The sequence below is a fragment of the Chelonoidis abingdonii genome, chromosome 1 (genome assembly GCF_003597395.2).
Source record: "Chelonoidis abingdonii isolate Lonesome George chromosome 1, CheloAbing_2.0, whole genome shotgun sequence".
In the NCBI taxonomy this organism is placed as follows: domain Eukaryota; kingdom Metazoa; phylum Chordata; order Testudines; family Testudinidae; genus Chelonoidis; species Chelonoidis abingdonii.
Window position 1 is genome coordinate 196,872,690 of NC_133769.1, and position 15,382 is coordinate 196,888,071.

General features: G+C 47.5%; 1 protein-coding gene across 4 annotated transcripts in view; it reads right to left on the reverse strand.

The window, feature by feature from the left end:
- Window positions 1–15,382, reverse strand: part of APP (amyloid beta precursor protein) — a 384,911-nt gene that overhangs the window by 89,488 nt on the left and 280,041 nt on the right. For all 4 annotated transcript variants that reach the window (XM_075073302.1, XM_075073299.1, XM_075073298.1 and 1 more), the window contains one exon: window positions 3,812–3,886. In XM_075073302.1, coding sequence (XP_074929403.1) covers window positions 3,812–3,886 — 75 coding nt within the window. The remainder of the gene's footprint in view (window positions 1–3,811; window positions 3,887–15,382) is intronic.

The following is a 15,382-nucleotide window of genomic DNA, read 5'->3' on the forward strand; positions in this document are numbered from 1 at the left end:
ACATGGGCCCCACTTCCCAGGTCCAATGCACTGGACTACAGTTCCAGGGTCCTGCCCCTGAACAGGACCCCTTGGAACATGTTTCTCAGGGAAGACTACCACTGTAGGGAGGTGATCACTGGCTCGGGCACCGTGAGGACTTTGTCCATCCTGTCCCTAGCTTGGCAGAACTCCGAGGCCAACCAGAGCTGGAGGGGCCTCATCCTGAGTCTGGCGTGAAGGATCACATACATGCATGCCAACATGTGACCTAAGAGCTAGAGGCACGCTCTGGCTGTTGTCACCGGAAACCCTGTGACAGTGTCGATGACCCCTTCAGGGTCTCCAACCTGTCTGGTGGGAGGAAGGCTCTGGCCAACGAGGCGTTCAGGACCACCCCGATAAACTCTAAGTGTTGTATCAGGACTAACATGGACTTGATGTTGTTTACCAACAGGCCCAAATGGTGCAAGTGGACAAAAGGAGCGCCACGTGATCCTGCACCTGCAACCGGGCGCTGCCCTTGATCAACCAGTCATCCAGATAGGAGAAGATCTGGACCCCCCGGCGCCTGAGGTAGGCTGCCACCACCGACATACATTTCGTGAATACCCTGGGGGCAGTGGATAGGCCAAACAGGAGGACCGTAACTTGGTAGTGTTCCTGCGCCACTGTGAAATGGAGGAAGCAGCTGTGCCCCTCGAATATATGAATGTGGAAGTACACATCCTGCAGATCAAGGGTGGTGTACCAGTCCCCGGGATCCAAGGAGGCGATGATTGAGGAAAGGGAGACCATGCAGAACTTGAGCTTCTGCACGTACTTGTTCAGGCTTTGCAGACCCAAGATGGGCCTGAGCCCCGCTTTGGCCTTCGGGATAAGGAAATAGTGGGAGTAGTACTCCTTGCCTCTGAAATCCCCTGGTACCGCTTCCACTGCTCCTAGGCCCAGGAGCCATGCCACCTCGTGCGAGGGGTTGCCCAGGAGGGACGGGGGCGGGGGGTGGTTGAGCAGAGAGGAAGTAAACTGGAGGGTGTAGCCCCAGGAGATGGCGTTGATGATCCATCAGTCCAAGGTCAGCGGTGACCTCTCCGGGAGGAAATCACACAACCAATTGGAGAAAGGAAGCTTTATTGAGGGTAGATCCCTGATGAGAACAGGCGGGGCGCCCCCAGGCATCCCGTCAAAACTCTCTTTTCCCTGCTTGCTTGCCCTTGGAGGACCCAGGCTGGAGGGCAGGCCGAGACTGCCTCTATAGGTGCCTCTTATAGTCTCGCGACTTCTTATAAATGGTCTCATATTTTGAATAGGTGGCCTGAACAGGAGTCTGCTGCGGCTTGAACTTAGGTTTAGCCAGAGCTGGAACATAGAGACCCAGAGTCTGGAGAGTCATGCGGGAGTCTTTCAGGCCATGCAGCTTTCTATTTGTTTGTTCCACAAACAAAGCTTTGCCGTCAAATGGGAGGTCCAGCAGGGTGGTCTGCACCTCGTTGGACAGCCCAGACAGCAAGAGCCATGATGCCCTTCTCATGGACACTGCGGAGGCCATGGACCACGTGGCTGTGGCTGCTGCACTCAAAGCTGCCTGCAGGGTTGCCCTGGCAGCCTCTGTGCCCTCCTCCACCAGCGCTTTGAACTCCTTCCTGTCGTGCTCCTGGAGGGAGTCCTCAAACTTGGGCAGGGAGCCCCACAGATTGAACTCAAACTGGTCCAGGAGAGCCTGGCGGTTCATCACCCGTAACTGGAAGCTTGAGGATGAATACATTTTTCTTCTAAATGAGTCCAGCCTCCTTGAATCTCCAACTCAACCATCAGGGAGTTAGGAGCAGGGTGAGTGTATAAGTATTCATGCCCCTGGTGGGTACAAAATATTTGCGTTCCACTCTCTTAGAGATGGGGGCCAATGAGGCCGGGGTTTGCCACAGGGCATTTGAAATTTTCGCCACCCCTTCATGGAGAGGAAATGCCATCCTGCCCAGTACTAAAGAGGACACTACATTGAACAGGGAGTCCGAGGGCTCCTTCATCTCCTCTGCCTGGAGGTGGAGGCTTGATGCCACCCTTTTTAAGAATTCTTTGTGGGCCCTAAAGTCCTCCTGTGAGAAGGAGGCAGGAGGAGCTGTAATCGCCTCATCCAGGGAGGGTGAGGTACTGTGTGTGTCCACCAGCACCAGAGGGTCCACCACCTGGTTGGCCTCCCACCAACTCCTTCCTCGGATGTCTGGAGAGGGAGGTCGATGGTCCTTCTGAGGCTCTGGCCACTGAGTAAACCAGACAGCCTGGTGGGCGTCGAGGGTGATCCATGTGGACTTTGCCCTGAATGGTCGCTGGGCAGCAAATGGCATCAGGAACCTTCTCTCGACCGAGACTGGTACCGAGCCAGGGATGATTGCAGAGATCCCAGCGGCAGCTTGCCTCTGGAGCATGGGGCTGACAGCAGCGGTGCTCTTGGTACCGGCATGGACATAACATCCTGGGCTGCCAGCAGGGCCTCCAGTGTGGAGGGCATCCGGACAGCCGAGGAGGCCTGCTTCGAATGGGCCAGGATACTCCACTCGACTTGAGTCAGAAGCCTATAGGCCGGCGGGGATCGAGAACTGCCCAACATGGCTCTAACCTCTGTCCTGGGTTTACTCCAGTGCTGTGGCAAAGAAGGCCTCTTCTTAGCCTTCTCAGCGTGCCCTGTGGACAGGGAGCAGTTGGTACCGAGTAGTCAATGGCGCCAAAGGGTTGCCACGCACCGACATCGCAGTGCCTGGTACCGACTCGGAGTGGCGTGGCAGAGCTGGGGTCAGCACCGACTCCATTAGAATAGCCCGCATCCTAACGTCCCTTTCTCTCTTGGTCTGAGGATTAAACAACTTGCAAATCTTGCAGCGATTGCCGAGATGGGTTCCCCACAAACAGCGTAAACAGTCCACGTGCGGATCACTCACTGGCACAGATCGCCTACAAGTGTTGCACGACTTAAAACCTGGGGCATGGGGCATGCCCCAACCTGGGCACTCTAGCTAAACTAAACAAACTGAACTAACTAACTAACTACACGTACCATACACTGAATGAACAAGCTGTTTCGGGGACAAGCTACACCAAAGCTGGAGCAGAGCAGTTCTGAAGCACCTTCACTGGTGGTAAGAAGGAACTGAGGGTGGGGGCAGCACACAGTGCTCCTTATACTGCGCCATGGAGGTGCCACTCCAGGGGTCACTAGGGCGCTTCCCTACAGGTACTGCTAGGGGAAAAACTTCCAGCACCGGTGCACATGGTGAACACACACACCTATTATGGAATACACATGAGAAATCACTCCAAGAACCACCCTCTGCCCTAATACAGGCCCTCCAAACATTCCCAATATTTCAGAAAGAAAAATAGTTCATTTCTAGTTTGGCTGAAGGTTTGTTCTGAGTGGGGTTGGTTCCTATTCCAACCTCTCAAAATCTGTTTGCCCATTTCTACTTGGAACCAAGATACTCGTACAGTATCAAAAGTTTATACTGTTACAATTCTGGTGTAACTACTCACTCCAGCTGGGATGGTCAAAGTGGCCTAAGGGAAACGGGTTCCCAACTCTTCCTGAAGATAAACCTTAATCTCAATGAAAACTTTCCCCTGCAGTGGTAACGCTGTGTATTGTGAGGCTCTTCACTGCAATTCAACTGCTAAGTACAAAAACACATAGACCGATATCTGGCAGCTAAAAGAGCAACAGTAAAAGAAGAAAATAATTCCCCAACACAAATATGCTTCCAAATTATACCACAGCTAGCATGGTTCGTATTTTATTTACAACCTCAATTGGTCTGCTTGTAATTGCGTTTTTATTTACCTGGATAACAGCCTTCTTATCAGCCTTTGGCAAGTTCTTTGCTTGGCGTTCCGCTTCTTCCCATTCCCTCATGACCTAAACAGCAACAAAACATGGAGCATAACTTTTGAGTTTTTCTCTGATGGTTTGGGATTTAGCAACAGTCAAATAACGTAGTGCAGATAATCATCTCTTTTTCTCTCCTTATAAAGAATAGTTGCAACTTTAACAGAATCTTGTTGTAATTTAAAAACAAGAAACAGATCACCGTGTCTGAACATCATCCAAGTTCTCTCAACTTGAGGTTGCTAGAAGTGAAGCAATGCATTAACTGTAGATGTTTAACAGACCCTCCAGCATCAGCAGAGGAAGTAGAGTTACTAGATGGGTTAACGTACTGACCTTTTCATCTCAGAGAAAAATAAGAGTTTTAAATCTATTTTATGCCCTCAGTTAAAATGAACCAATTTCAACAGATTCTAAAAGGCATTCATTCACATCACAAACTCTTCTAGTTTCTGATGGAGTACCTCAGCTGGCTTTTGATCAGAACAGGGCAAGACTATGTGCAATTTCTGCTAGTCTGTTCTGTATGCATGCTGAACACAAAAAACTGAGCTTTCTTATGTCCCAAGCACAGTATTGGCAGAAGAATGATATAGGAAAACTTGCAGTAGGCTTATTTTGAACAATCTGAAAGGTCACCTGCCACAGGGACAAAAAGCAATACTTTCTTGCAAAGGGGGGCAACTGCTGTTTCCTTCTCTGACTGTGTGTTCTATATGTGCCATTTGAAATCACTGCAAATTGTTATAAAAAACGTGACCTTGCTGACGACTGTTCTCAATTCATTCCTAGGCAGCAATATTTTAAGACAGCACTTTCTGTGCATTAGTAGAACTTCTTCCACTGAACACTGCATGCCCAAACAGTGACTTCTGTTTGCACTATTGCAAGTAAATAAATAAATAAAAACACCCCAACTTTCCTGCAAAATACACAGATTTCCCTTCCCCATCCCTCAATGGAAAATGCAGCCTTCATGACATTTAGAACAGAAACTCATTTAAATACTGTTTCCAAATGGCAGGCGTGACAGGGTCCCCGGGGTGCAACCTGGACTGTGGGATCACTGAGCCCTCCAAACCCACTAATCTGGGCTGCTCTCACATTGTGATGCTGATATCAAGCTACAAGCCTCTGACAGGCATTGCATGTACACAGACATCCACAGGCTGGGACACACCCAACTGAGTTGTGTGAATGATCTCCCAGTCACTCATGAACCATCAATAGAGAGGCTCCAGCCAATTCCCCTCAGCTCCCCAGCCTTGCACCCCAGAACTGTGCTGTCTTGCACTGGTCAGCAGTCTGGCCAATGTAAGCTCACTACCTAGTTCACCACTCTGACAAAAGGGCAGTGCATGTGCAACAGCCCTTGTTAACCTGAGCTAAGATTTCCCAAGCAGTTCAGCCACAACACACTGTTTTTAGATAAAATATAAAACAGATTTATTAACTACAGAAAGCTAAATGTTAAGTGATTATAAAGTGGTAGGCATAAAGGTGAGAGACAATTACCTTAAAAAATAAAAATAGAAACACGCATTTTAAATCCTAAACTTTTAGTCTAAACCAGAGTTGAATCAAACCATGTCTCACCCTGACAGATGGTACAAGCAGGCTACAGTTCCTCAATAAACAGACTGGGATTAACCTTCCAGTCTGGGACCAATCTTCCCCAGTTGAAAGTCTTTTTTCTCCAGACCTTCTTCAAGGTGTTGAGATGGGGGGAGAGAGGAGGGAAGAGAGAGAGAGAGGTGCCAAGTGATGTCACTCCCCCTCTTTTATACTTTCTTTCAGCTTGCAGGAAAGATCCTTGCTGTGATGAGGGGTTCAGGCAGTCCCCACTGGTCAAGCAGTCTCTAGCAGTGGTCCCCAACCTTTTTCATCTGGCAGGTGCCAGACGATGAACCACAGAGGACCATGGTGGCAGACGAGCATCTGCCGAAATGCTGCCGACAAGAGGCAACATCAATAGGCGTCGCTGCCAAAATACCACTGACAAGCAGCAGCATCCAGAGGCGTCCAGCATTTCGGCAGATGCTCGTCTGCTGGCCAGTACATGGGCACACTTAGATGCCCCGGCGGGCGCCCTGGCACCCACGGGCACCACATTGGGGACCCCTGCTCTACTGCATATGTGCCTTCTCTAAGGAGTCTCTGGGATAGTGGATTCTGTATGACTATGCATGGCTACTCAATGGTTGTAACTGAAAGGCTGGCTGTGGGTGTTCCTAACCTCACAACATATTTCAGTAACTCACATAGTAATACTTCATAACTTCACATACAAAGACAGTCACACAATCCAACAGGATATTAACGTTCAACAGATCAAGACTTCTAAAATGATGCCTCACAAGGTGTACTTTGTACAAAACATATTAATCATATCACCATGATGAATATGGAGGTTCCAGGGTTCTGCTTTGAGGTACAGAGTGTCACCGGAGGAAAAATATAGGGTTCACAGTTACACATGCTATTTAGAAAGGAAGGAAAAAGATTCACTGTATATGCATTTCTAATACACTTTAAGGCTGAACTGCAATCTTGTTAGAATGCATCTCTACAACGGAAAGACATTAACTCAAAAAAAGCAATGCACACTGTTCCTCCTGAAAATGAGATGACGCCTTTCAAATTAGGCTATTTTGTTTTATATAGGGGTGTTTCTGGTCTTCAACAATGACTGGCCAAAGAGTAATGAAATGCATTTTAGTAGCCAGCGTGATGCTGCGAATCCTAAAGTAAGTAAGTTTTGCACTGCCTGCTTCTGGACTCCAGAGGCATATTGTTTTTGAACTGATTAGGAGTAGTGTGGCTGATATTTAGACAATGGTTAGAAGCTCAGAGGTCATACTGTGACTGAAAAATATTTTAAAACAAATCGACCTGAAATTAACTAACTTTTAAGTCATGGCCTAGATCTCAATAAACTTCTACAGGCATCTATCAGTTGAAATCAGAAGCCCTAAGAACATACATGAGGTGACGGTTTAAACATACTCCATCAATTTACAGGCTCTTAACTGTCTTATTTTGGCTAGTCCGAGAAATGTGGAACAAGAAAGGTGGAGAAGTTACTTATCTTGTATAGTAATTTGAGTTCTACGAGATGTGTGTTCGATTGAAGATTTTTGTCAGCAGCGTCTGCAGGTCTGCATCTGTGCTCTAGTCACCTTCATGCCCCAATACAAAAGTATATAGGGAAAGATCGACCCACCACCACATCTGTTCCTTTTCAATCATGGAAGTCCCAAGAAAGAGCTCCAAGGCAGACAGGAAGCAGGGCAGGTAGTGGAACACCACAGGGACAGACATCTCAAAGAACTCAAGTTATTGTGCAAGATAAGTAACCTCTCCTTCGACTAGTATCCCTACAGGTGCTCCCATCAGGAGACTCCCAAGAAGTACCTCCATCATGGAGAGGGGTGCCAATGAAGCAGATATAGTACAGACCATAGGAAAGCTGTGTCAGTCCTGGAATCGGGCATGAGAACATAATGCTGGTAAAATGTATTAGGCGAACACCAGGTGGGTGCCCTACAGATGTCTGAAATGGGTACATTTTTGAGAAGTGCTACAGAGGTAGACTGTGCCCTGGTGGAATGAGCAATAACTCTCAAAGGAGAACCACCACCAAGGCTTTTTAGCTTTACAGCATCTGCAATCCATTTGGACAGTCTTTGGTTAGAGATCGGATGTCCTTTCATTTGTTTTTCAAAAGAGACGAAGAATTTAGCGGATGCCTGAACGGGCTTAATCCTGTCAAGGCAAAATTTTTTATAATGTCCAAGGTATAGAGGCTCCCTTCTTCTCTTGAAGAGCAACGCTTGGGGTAAAATACTAATAGGTGAATTTCTTCATTAATGGAATTCAGAAGAGTTTAGAAAGGAAGTGAGAGTGGACACAGTCATCTTATCTTGGTAGAACACCATATATGGTGAAGTCCATCTTTAAGGACTGACATTCCCCCATGCTCCTGGTGGAAGTAATAGTGACGAGGAATAAGACCTTTAGGGACAAATGAAGGAGAAAACAACTCCTCAGAGGTTCAAATGTGGGTTTCCTTAGAGCATTGAAAATTAAGGCGATGTCCCATGGTGGAATTGTTTCCTTGACAGGCAGGAAGAGGTTGAATAGGTTTTTGCAATAGTGGAGTGGGCAAAGACTAAGAATCCTCTACGGAAGGTGAAATGCTGTGATGGAAGTGTGCACCCCTAACTATGAGGGAGGCATCTGTGGTGATAATCCTTGTGGGAGGGGCAGTACCAATGGAACTCCCATGCACACCTTTTGAGGATCCTTCCACTAGTTCATATATTTGAGGACCTTCTGACGTCTGGACACCTGCTTGGATAGATTGTGTCTATTGGCTGTGTAGACGGTTCTCAACCATGCTTGAGGACACAGAGTGAAGTCTTGCTAAGGGAGTCACAAATGTGCAGGCTGCTACATGGCCCAGAAGTTGCCGGCACGCCCTTGCAGTGTTTTATGGACCCTCTTGTATTGTTGAGACAAAGTTGGCCATTGTGGTGAATCGGTCCCTGATTCAGTATGCTCTGGCAGAAGAGGAGTCCAGAGTGGCTCTGATGAAGTCCATATGTTATGTGGTGTTAGGGTAGATTTCTCCAAGTTGGAGACCCAGAGTGTGATGCAGGGACAGGGCCTTTCTGGTTGTTGTCTGTGCTTTGAGAAGTGAGGAGCCCTTTAGGAGCTGATCATCCAGATAGGGAAAGACTATGATGCCTTTCTAGTGAAGATAGGCTGCAGCTGCTGACAGAACTTTGATAAAGACCTTTGGGTTGGCAGAGGGGCCGAAGAGTAGGATGCAATACTGGTAGTGGCCCATCTACCATAAAATGTAAGAATAGTTTGTGTGAGGGATGAATGGTGACATGAAAATAAATATCCTAAAAGTTGAGGGAAACAAACCAATCTCCTGGATCCAGAGAGGGAATTGCTGTTGTTAGAGTCACCATTCTGAACCACTGGGAGTGGACAAAGGTATTTAAAGTCCTGAGGTCCAGGATGGATCTCCATCTCCCTCTTTTCTTCAGGATGAGGAAGCACCAAGAATAGAAACCTTTCCCGATGAAATCTGGTGGAACAAGTTCGATCAGCCCCAGAACTAGGAGGGATTGTACCTCCTGCTATAAATAATCTTTGTGAGCGGTGTCCCTGAAGAGGAACGGAGGAGGGTGATAAGGAGCTGAACTGGAGAAATCACCTCCAGGATCCATCCATCTGAGCTGGTAGGCACCCAGGAAGGTAGGAAATGGGAGTGATGATCGTCCTAATGGTGGGAGGAGAATAGGTGCTATGTTGGATCAGGAGAGGGAGATAATTCGTGACCCTCAACCACTGGGTCAAAACAGGCATTTTGAAGATGTTGCTGCCCGGGAGGTTGTTGTGGAGGAGGATCATCACTTCTTATGGCTTGTCTACACTACCAAGTTTTGTTGACAAAACTTATGCTGAGACCCAAAATTCGACAAAACAAAAATCGCCAAAGGGTGTTCACACTTGCTTCCTCTGTCAACAGATCATGTCCACATTGGGGACACCATCAGCAGGGTAAGCAATGCACCCTGGGTTTGCATCCCAGTGTCGTGGGAAGGAAGAGCTGATCGCTGCGCATCTTGGGATTCTTTCCAAGTTTTCCCACAGCCCCCTCAGCTGCCGAGAGCAGCATCCTGAGTAGCTCTGTGACTCTCCGTGCTGAGGAATGACAAAGCAGCACAGCAGTCTGTCCCCTTCCCCCTGCAATAGCAGTCTGCCTGCTGCTGTGTTCCTAGTGCCAGGCAGAACAGGAGTATTCCAATGATTTGCTCTTTGTTCCCCAAACAGAGCATCACACAGATACTTCCCGGAGCTTTGAAAGGGGAGGGATGCATGCCTGCAGGGCAGCAGAGATTGAAACACTGAGCAGAGCAATCAGGGCAGGCATTGTGGGATACTGGTGGAAGACAGTTCTGTCATCAAGACAATCAGCAGTGTCTACATTGGCTCTTTGCAGATGATCAAGGGAGGAGAAAAGACAAAAGTCTTTCATACGGTTGGAAGTTTTTTGTCACCAAAACTGGGTGGTTTTGGTGACAAAAGTTCCATTGTAGTGTGTACGCTCTTGCTGTTTTGTCACCAAAAGGCAGTTTTTCGCGACAAAACTTACCAGTGTAGACAAGCCCTAATTAGAGAATCTGGGCTTCTTCCTAGGCAGTGCAGCTAGTGTTGTGGGTGAGATTGTTGAGCCATCTGTGACCTGGTGTATTTTCTTTTTGTTGCAAGAACACTGATACTCAAGTGTAAAATTTAAAGAAGTCTTTGTGTTCTATAACTGTTAAAATATAAACAGACAGCACTGCATGTGAAAATATACAAAGTAAATAAGCTCATAACGAACTCTAATAAATTCTCAGACAGCATTTTTCTTACTTTGCCTATCTGCAAATTTAGATTATCATCAATAAAAATATGTCTTTGTGGGTTAGTATTGTGGTGAAATTGATGTTAACTGAAATTTACTGTTTAAAAAGCTAAACCTTCCAAGTCTAATCATAATGGTGCAACAAGGAGAGGCATAGAGACCATCAAACCATTGGTTTGTGGATCGAACATTGTGTTGCATTTAGAAATGCACCTCTTAGTGTACAGCAGAGGTCTCAAACACACGGCCCACACAGTTATTTGCTGCAGCCCACCAAGCTCCACGTAACCCCTCCATCCCCCCTGGAGTTATTTCCTGAGGCCCCAAGCTCCCCTCACCCGCCAACCCTGCTCCTCTGCCTACCTCCAGGCGCTTCCCGCCGCCAAACAGCTGTTTGGCAGTGCTTAGCACTTTCCAGGAGGGGGGGGGGGGAGGCGCGGGGAGCCACGCGCTCAGAGGAGGAGATGGAGAAGAGGTGGGGTATGGGTGGGAATTTGGGGAAGGGGTTGGAATGGGGCAAGGAGGGGGCAGAGTTGGGGTGGGGACTTTGGGGAAGGGGTTGGAATGGGGATGGGGAAGGGGCAGGGCCTCATGGAAGGGATGGAGTGGGGGAAGGGGGATGGAGTTTTGTACTTTTATATGAAAAGGTGTCTGTGGTGCAGCCCTCGGGCTAAAGTACTAGTTCTCACATGGCACTCGTGGTGATTTGAATTTGAGATTCCTGGGGTACAGGGTGGTAATAATAATAATTGGAGACATACCAATCTCCTAGAACTGGAAGGGACCTTGAAAGGTCATTGAGTCCAGCCCCCTGCCTTCACTAGCAGGAACAAATACTGATTTTTGCCCCAGATCCCTAAGTGGCCCCCTCAAGGGCTGAACTCACAACTGGGGGTTTAGCGGGCCAATGCTCAAACCACTGAGCTATCCCTCCCACCCTTATGATGCATTAAGTGCACATTAAGCTCTTGCCTCTTTAGGTCATGATTTTGGTGGCCTTAAAAACTTGCCCAGACCATACAGGCAGTTTCTGTTAGAAGACTGAATTATGAGAGAACATGGAAACTACAGCATTAATTCAAGTCACTGTACCTTTCTAAAACACCATGGTACGTGTTAAGTCTTGAGCATCAGCCTGGATTAGCAACTCTATGATCTTTTTTTTTTTTCCCTGTTGTGGTTTTAAATCAGACCTTTAACCTCTCTTTAATACTCCTTTTCACTCTGAATTTGCAGTTAGAAGTTTTTGAAAACAACACTTCTTTGCCAAACAATTGATCTTTGTCCTCAAAACTAACCTTGAAATTTAAAGTCAAAGCCATTTTACTAATCCATATGATGAAAACAAGCATTGTAGGCAATGTGATAAAGACATATTTGGCTAGACCAGGTTTCACAGCCTGTTATCATTTCTCTAAACCCTTCAGGGTACAGGAGGTGAGATTATAAAGTGACAGCTCACACAGCCTGGCTGAGGAGATGAAAATTCTGGGATCCGGAGTTCAACTCTGGTGCGATGAGAATGAATGGTTTGTGGAAAAAGTAGAATAGCATGATTATCTTTAGAAACAACATTCAGTGTAGTTTTTGCACAGGCAGTATTTTAAGAGCTGGATTTTTGCAATCAGTCAAATCTGAAGTGCCAAAAGCCACTATTTACACTAGCTGATGAGAAAAAATCATCTTTTTTTGCCAGCAGCCATCCATATGCATCAACTCTACAACCCAAAGAAAACTTCTATTTTTTTTTTAGATCACAGATTTAGAGAAATTATGACAATCCAACAAAAACCTGTTAGCATCTGAGAACAAACAACTGCAACAAGAAAAATCATTCTGAAACATACATTTGAAGAAAAAGGCTGCCTCAGGACCATGAAGTTGTCTATGTGCTTATAAAGATATTCTCCTTCATTGAAAGAACAAAGCTATCAAGGCCATACAGATTTATGGCATTTCAAAAGACTTGTCTGTTTCATGCCGGGAAAATGACAACTTCTAGGTTGAGATTTAAGACACAAGGCATTTCAAAGTCAAATAGTCCTCAGGGTTCAGGACACAATGAATGCTATACTTTTTTGGGGGGATGGGAGGGTAAGAGGGATACGAGGAGAAAAGGGAAGAGGGAGTAACAAAAATGTTATTTATTATTAAGACAAATCCCGATCATCCAAATCCCATTATACTTGGACCAGAGGAATTTACTCTGGCTATATTTTCTAGTGCATGGTAGGCCTACCTATACAGAGAGAGTGTGTGTGTGTCTATATATATATATATAAAAAAAATTCCCCTCTCACCCCTATGGGTGGTATGTGTCTTCCTCAATCTCAGGTCCTCTACCAGAGGTCTGGGAGTTTGAGGGTTCTGCGCAGTATCTTAGCTGTTTCTAGCACTGCATTCTTCTGGACAGAGAGCTCTGATGTTGTTCCTGGGATCTGTTGGAGCCACTCACTCAGACTGTTGCAGTAGCATTCCATCAATTCCAGGTTCTCTTGTCTCATCCATGAATGGTTTGTTCCAGTAGTCCACTTATTGTCAGATTGTCCTGGTTCCTGAGCATCTGGCGTGAACCTTGTTAATCCAGGTGACATCCGAGCTGGCATGACTCTCCTAGTTCATGTCACTCTCATATTTGAGGTAGGCAGGTGAAGTGTTAGGGGGTTTTTTGCCCAAGGACCCCTACTGGAAAGTTGGGTACCAACCAGGATTTGAACCCTGGTCTCTCGTATCAAAGGGCTGCGCTCTTAACCACTATGCTATCCAATCACTATATATATATATATATATATATATATAGTCTAGTGCATGGTAGGCCTACCTATACAGAGAGAGCGTGTGTGTGTGAGAACAGAGCACAGCAATCTCCCAGAAAAGAAACCAGTCACCATCACAGTAGAAGACATCCAGCAGCAGGTCAAGAACATGAAGAGCTGGACAGCACCTGGACCAGACATGATCCACACCTACTGGCTAAAGAAACTAACAGCAGTGCATGAACGCCTAGCAGCACAGATGAACCAGCTGCTAGCAGCAGGCTCCCACCCAAACTGGCTAACACAAGGAAGGACAGTGCTGATCATGAAAGACCCCTGCAAGGGGACAGAACCGTCCAACTACCGGCCAATAACCTGCCTCCCCACAACATGGAAAGTCCTATCAGGCATCATAGCTGCCAAGCTACAGGACCACATGGGCCAGTACATGAGCACAGCTCAGAAGGGCATTGGGAACAACACCAGAGGCTCAAAACACCAGTTGCTCATAGATAGAGCAGTCGCCCAAGACTCAAGGTCTAGACAGACCAATCTGAGCACAGCCTGGATTGACTACAGGAAAGCCTATGACTCAATGCCGCACACGTGGATCTGTGAATGTCTGGCGCTATACAAAGTCAACAGGACACTAAGGACCTTCCTCAAGAACTCAATGGGACTATGGAAGACAACACTAGAAGTCAACTCAAGGCAGCTTGCACAAGTGGCCATCAAGTGCGGCATATACCAAGGTGATGCACTGTCCCCGCTGCTGTTCTGCATAGGCTTAAACCCCCTCAGCCAGATAATCACAAGGACTGGATACGGGTACAGGTTCAGGAGTGGAACTACCATCAGCCACCTCCTCTACATGGATGACATCAAGCTGTATGCTAAGAATGAACGAGACATCGACTCGCTTATCCTCCTGACGTGGATCTACAGTGAGGATATCGGGATGTCATTCGGACTGGAGAAGTGTGGCCGGATGGTAGTGAAGAGAGGGAAGGTAGTCAAGACTGATGGGGTGGAACTACCAGCGGGCCACATAGCAGACATACAGACCAGCTACAAGTACCTTGGCGTCCCACAGTCACATGGAAACCACGATGAGGAGGCAAGGAAGACAGCAACATCCAAGTATCACCAAAGGATAAGACAGGTCCTGAAGAGCCAGCTCAGTGGGAAGAACAAGATCCACGCCATCAACAGATACGCCCTGCCGGTCATCAGATACCCTGCCGGTATAGTGAGCTGGCCAAAGGAGGACATGGAGGCTGCCGATGTGAAGACCCGGAAGCTCCTCACAATGCACGGAGGTTTCCACCCCAAGTCCAACACCCAGAGACTGTATACCAGCCGGAAAGAAGGCGGGCGGGGCTTGGTGAGCGTCAAAGCCACTGTCCTGGATGAAACCCGGAACATCCAGGAGTACATCAGTAAGATGGCCCCCAAAGATGAGCTGCTGAGAGAATGCCTGAGGCAGCAGCAGACATGGGAGGAAGACCAAGCAGAAGAAGTGCCATGGCAAGACAAGACCCTGCATGGGATGTACCATCGACAGATAGCTGAGGTGGCTGACATTGGGAAATCCTACCAGTGGCTGGAAAGGGCTGGACTAAAAGACAGCACTGAGGCACTGATCATAGCAGCACAGGAACAGGCACTGAGCACCAGATCCATTGAAGCAGGGGTCTACCACACTAGAGAGGACCCAAGGTGCAGACTGTGCAGAGAGGCCTCAGAGACAGTCCAACACATAGTGGCAGGATGTAAGATGCAGGCAGGAACAGCATACACTGAACGGCACAACCAAGTGGCTGGCATTGTGTACAGGAACATCTGCACAGCGTATGGGCTAGACCCTCCCAAGACCAGATGGGAGATTCCGCAGAAGGTTGTGGAGAATAGCAGGGCTAAGATTCTGTGGGACTTCCAGATCCAGACGGACAGGCAGGTACTGGCCAATCAACCAGACATCGTGGTAATAGACAAGGAGCAGAAGACAGCGGGGGTGATAGATATAGCAGTGCCAAGTGACAGCAACATCAGGAAGAAGGAATATGAGAAGCTGGAGAAGTACCAGGGCCTGAAAGAGGAACTAGAGAGGATGTGGAAAGTGAAGGCCAAAGTGGTCCCAGTGGTGGTAGGAGCACTCGGGGCTGTGACTCCTAAGCTGGGTGAGTGGCTCCAACAGATCCCAGGAACAACATCAGAGCTCTCTGTCCAGAAGAGTGCAGTGCTAGGAACAGCTAAGATACTGCGCAGAACCCTCAAACTCCCAGGCCTCTGGTAGAGGACCTGAGATTGAGGAAGACACATACCACCCATAGGGATGAGAGG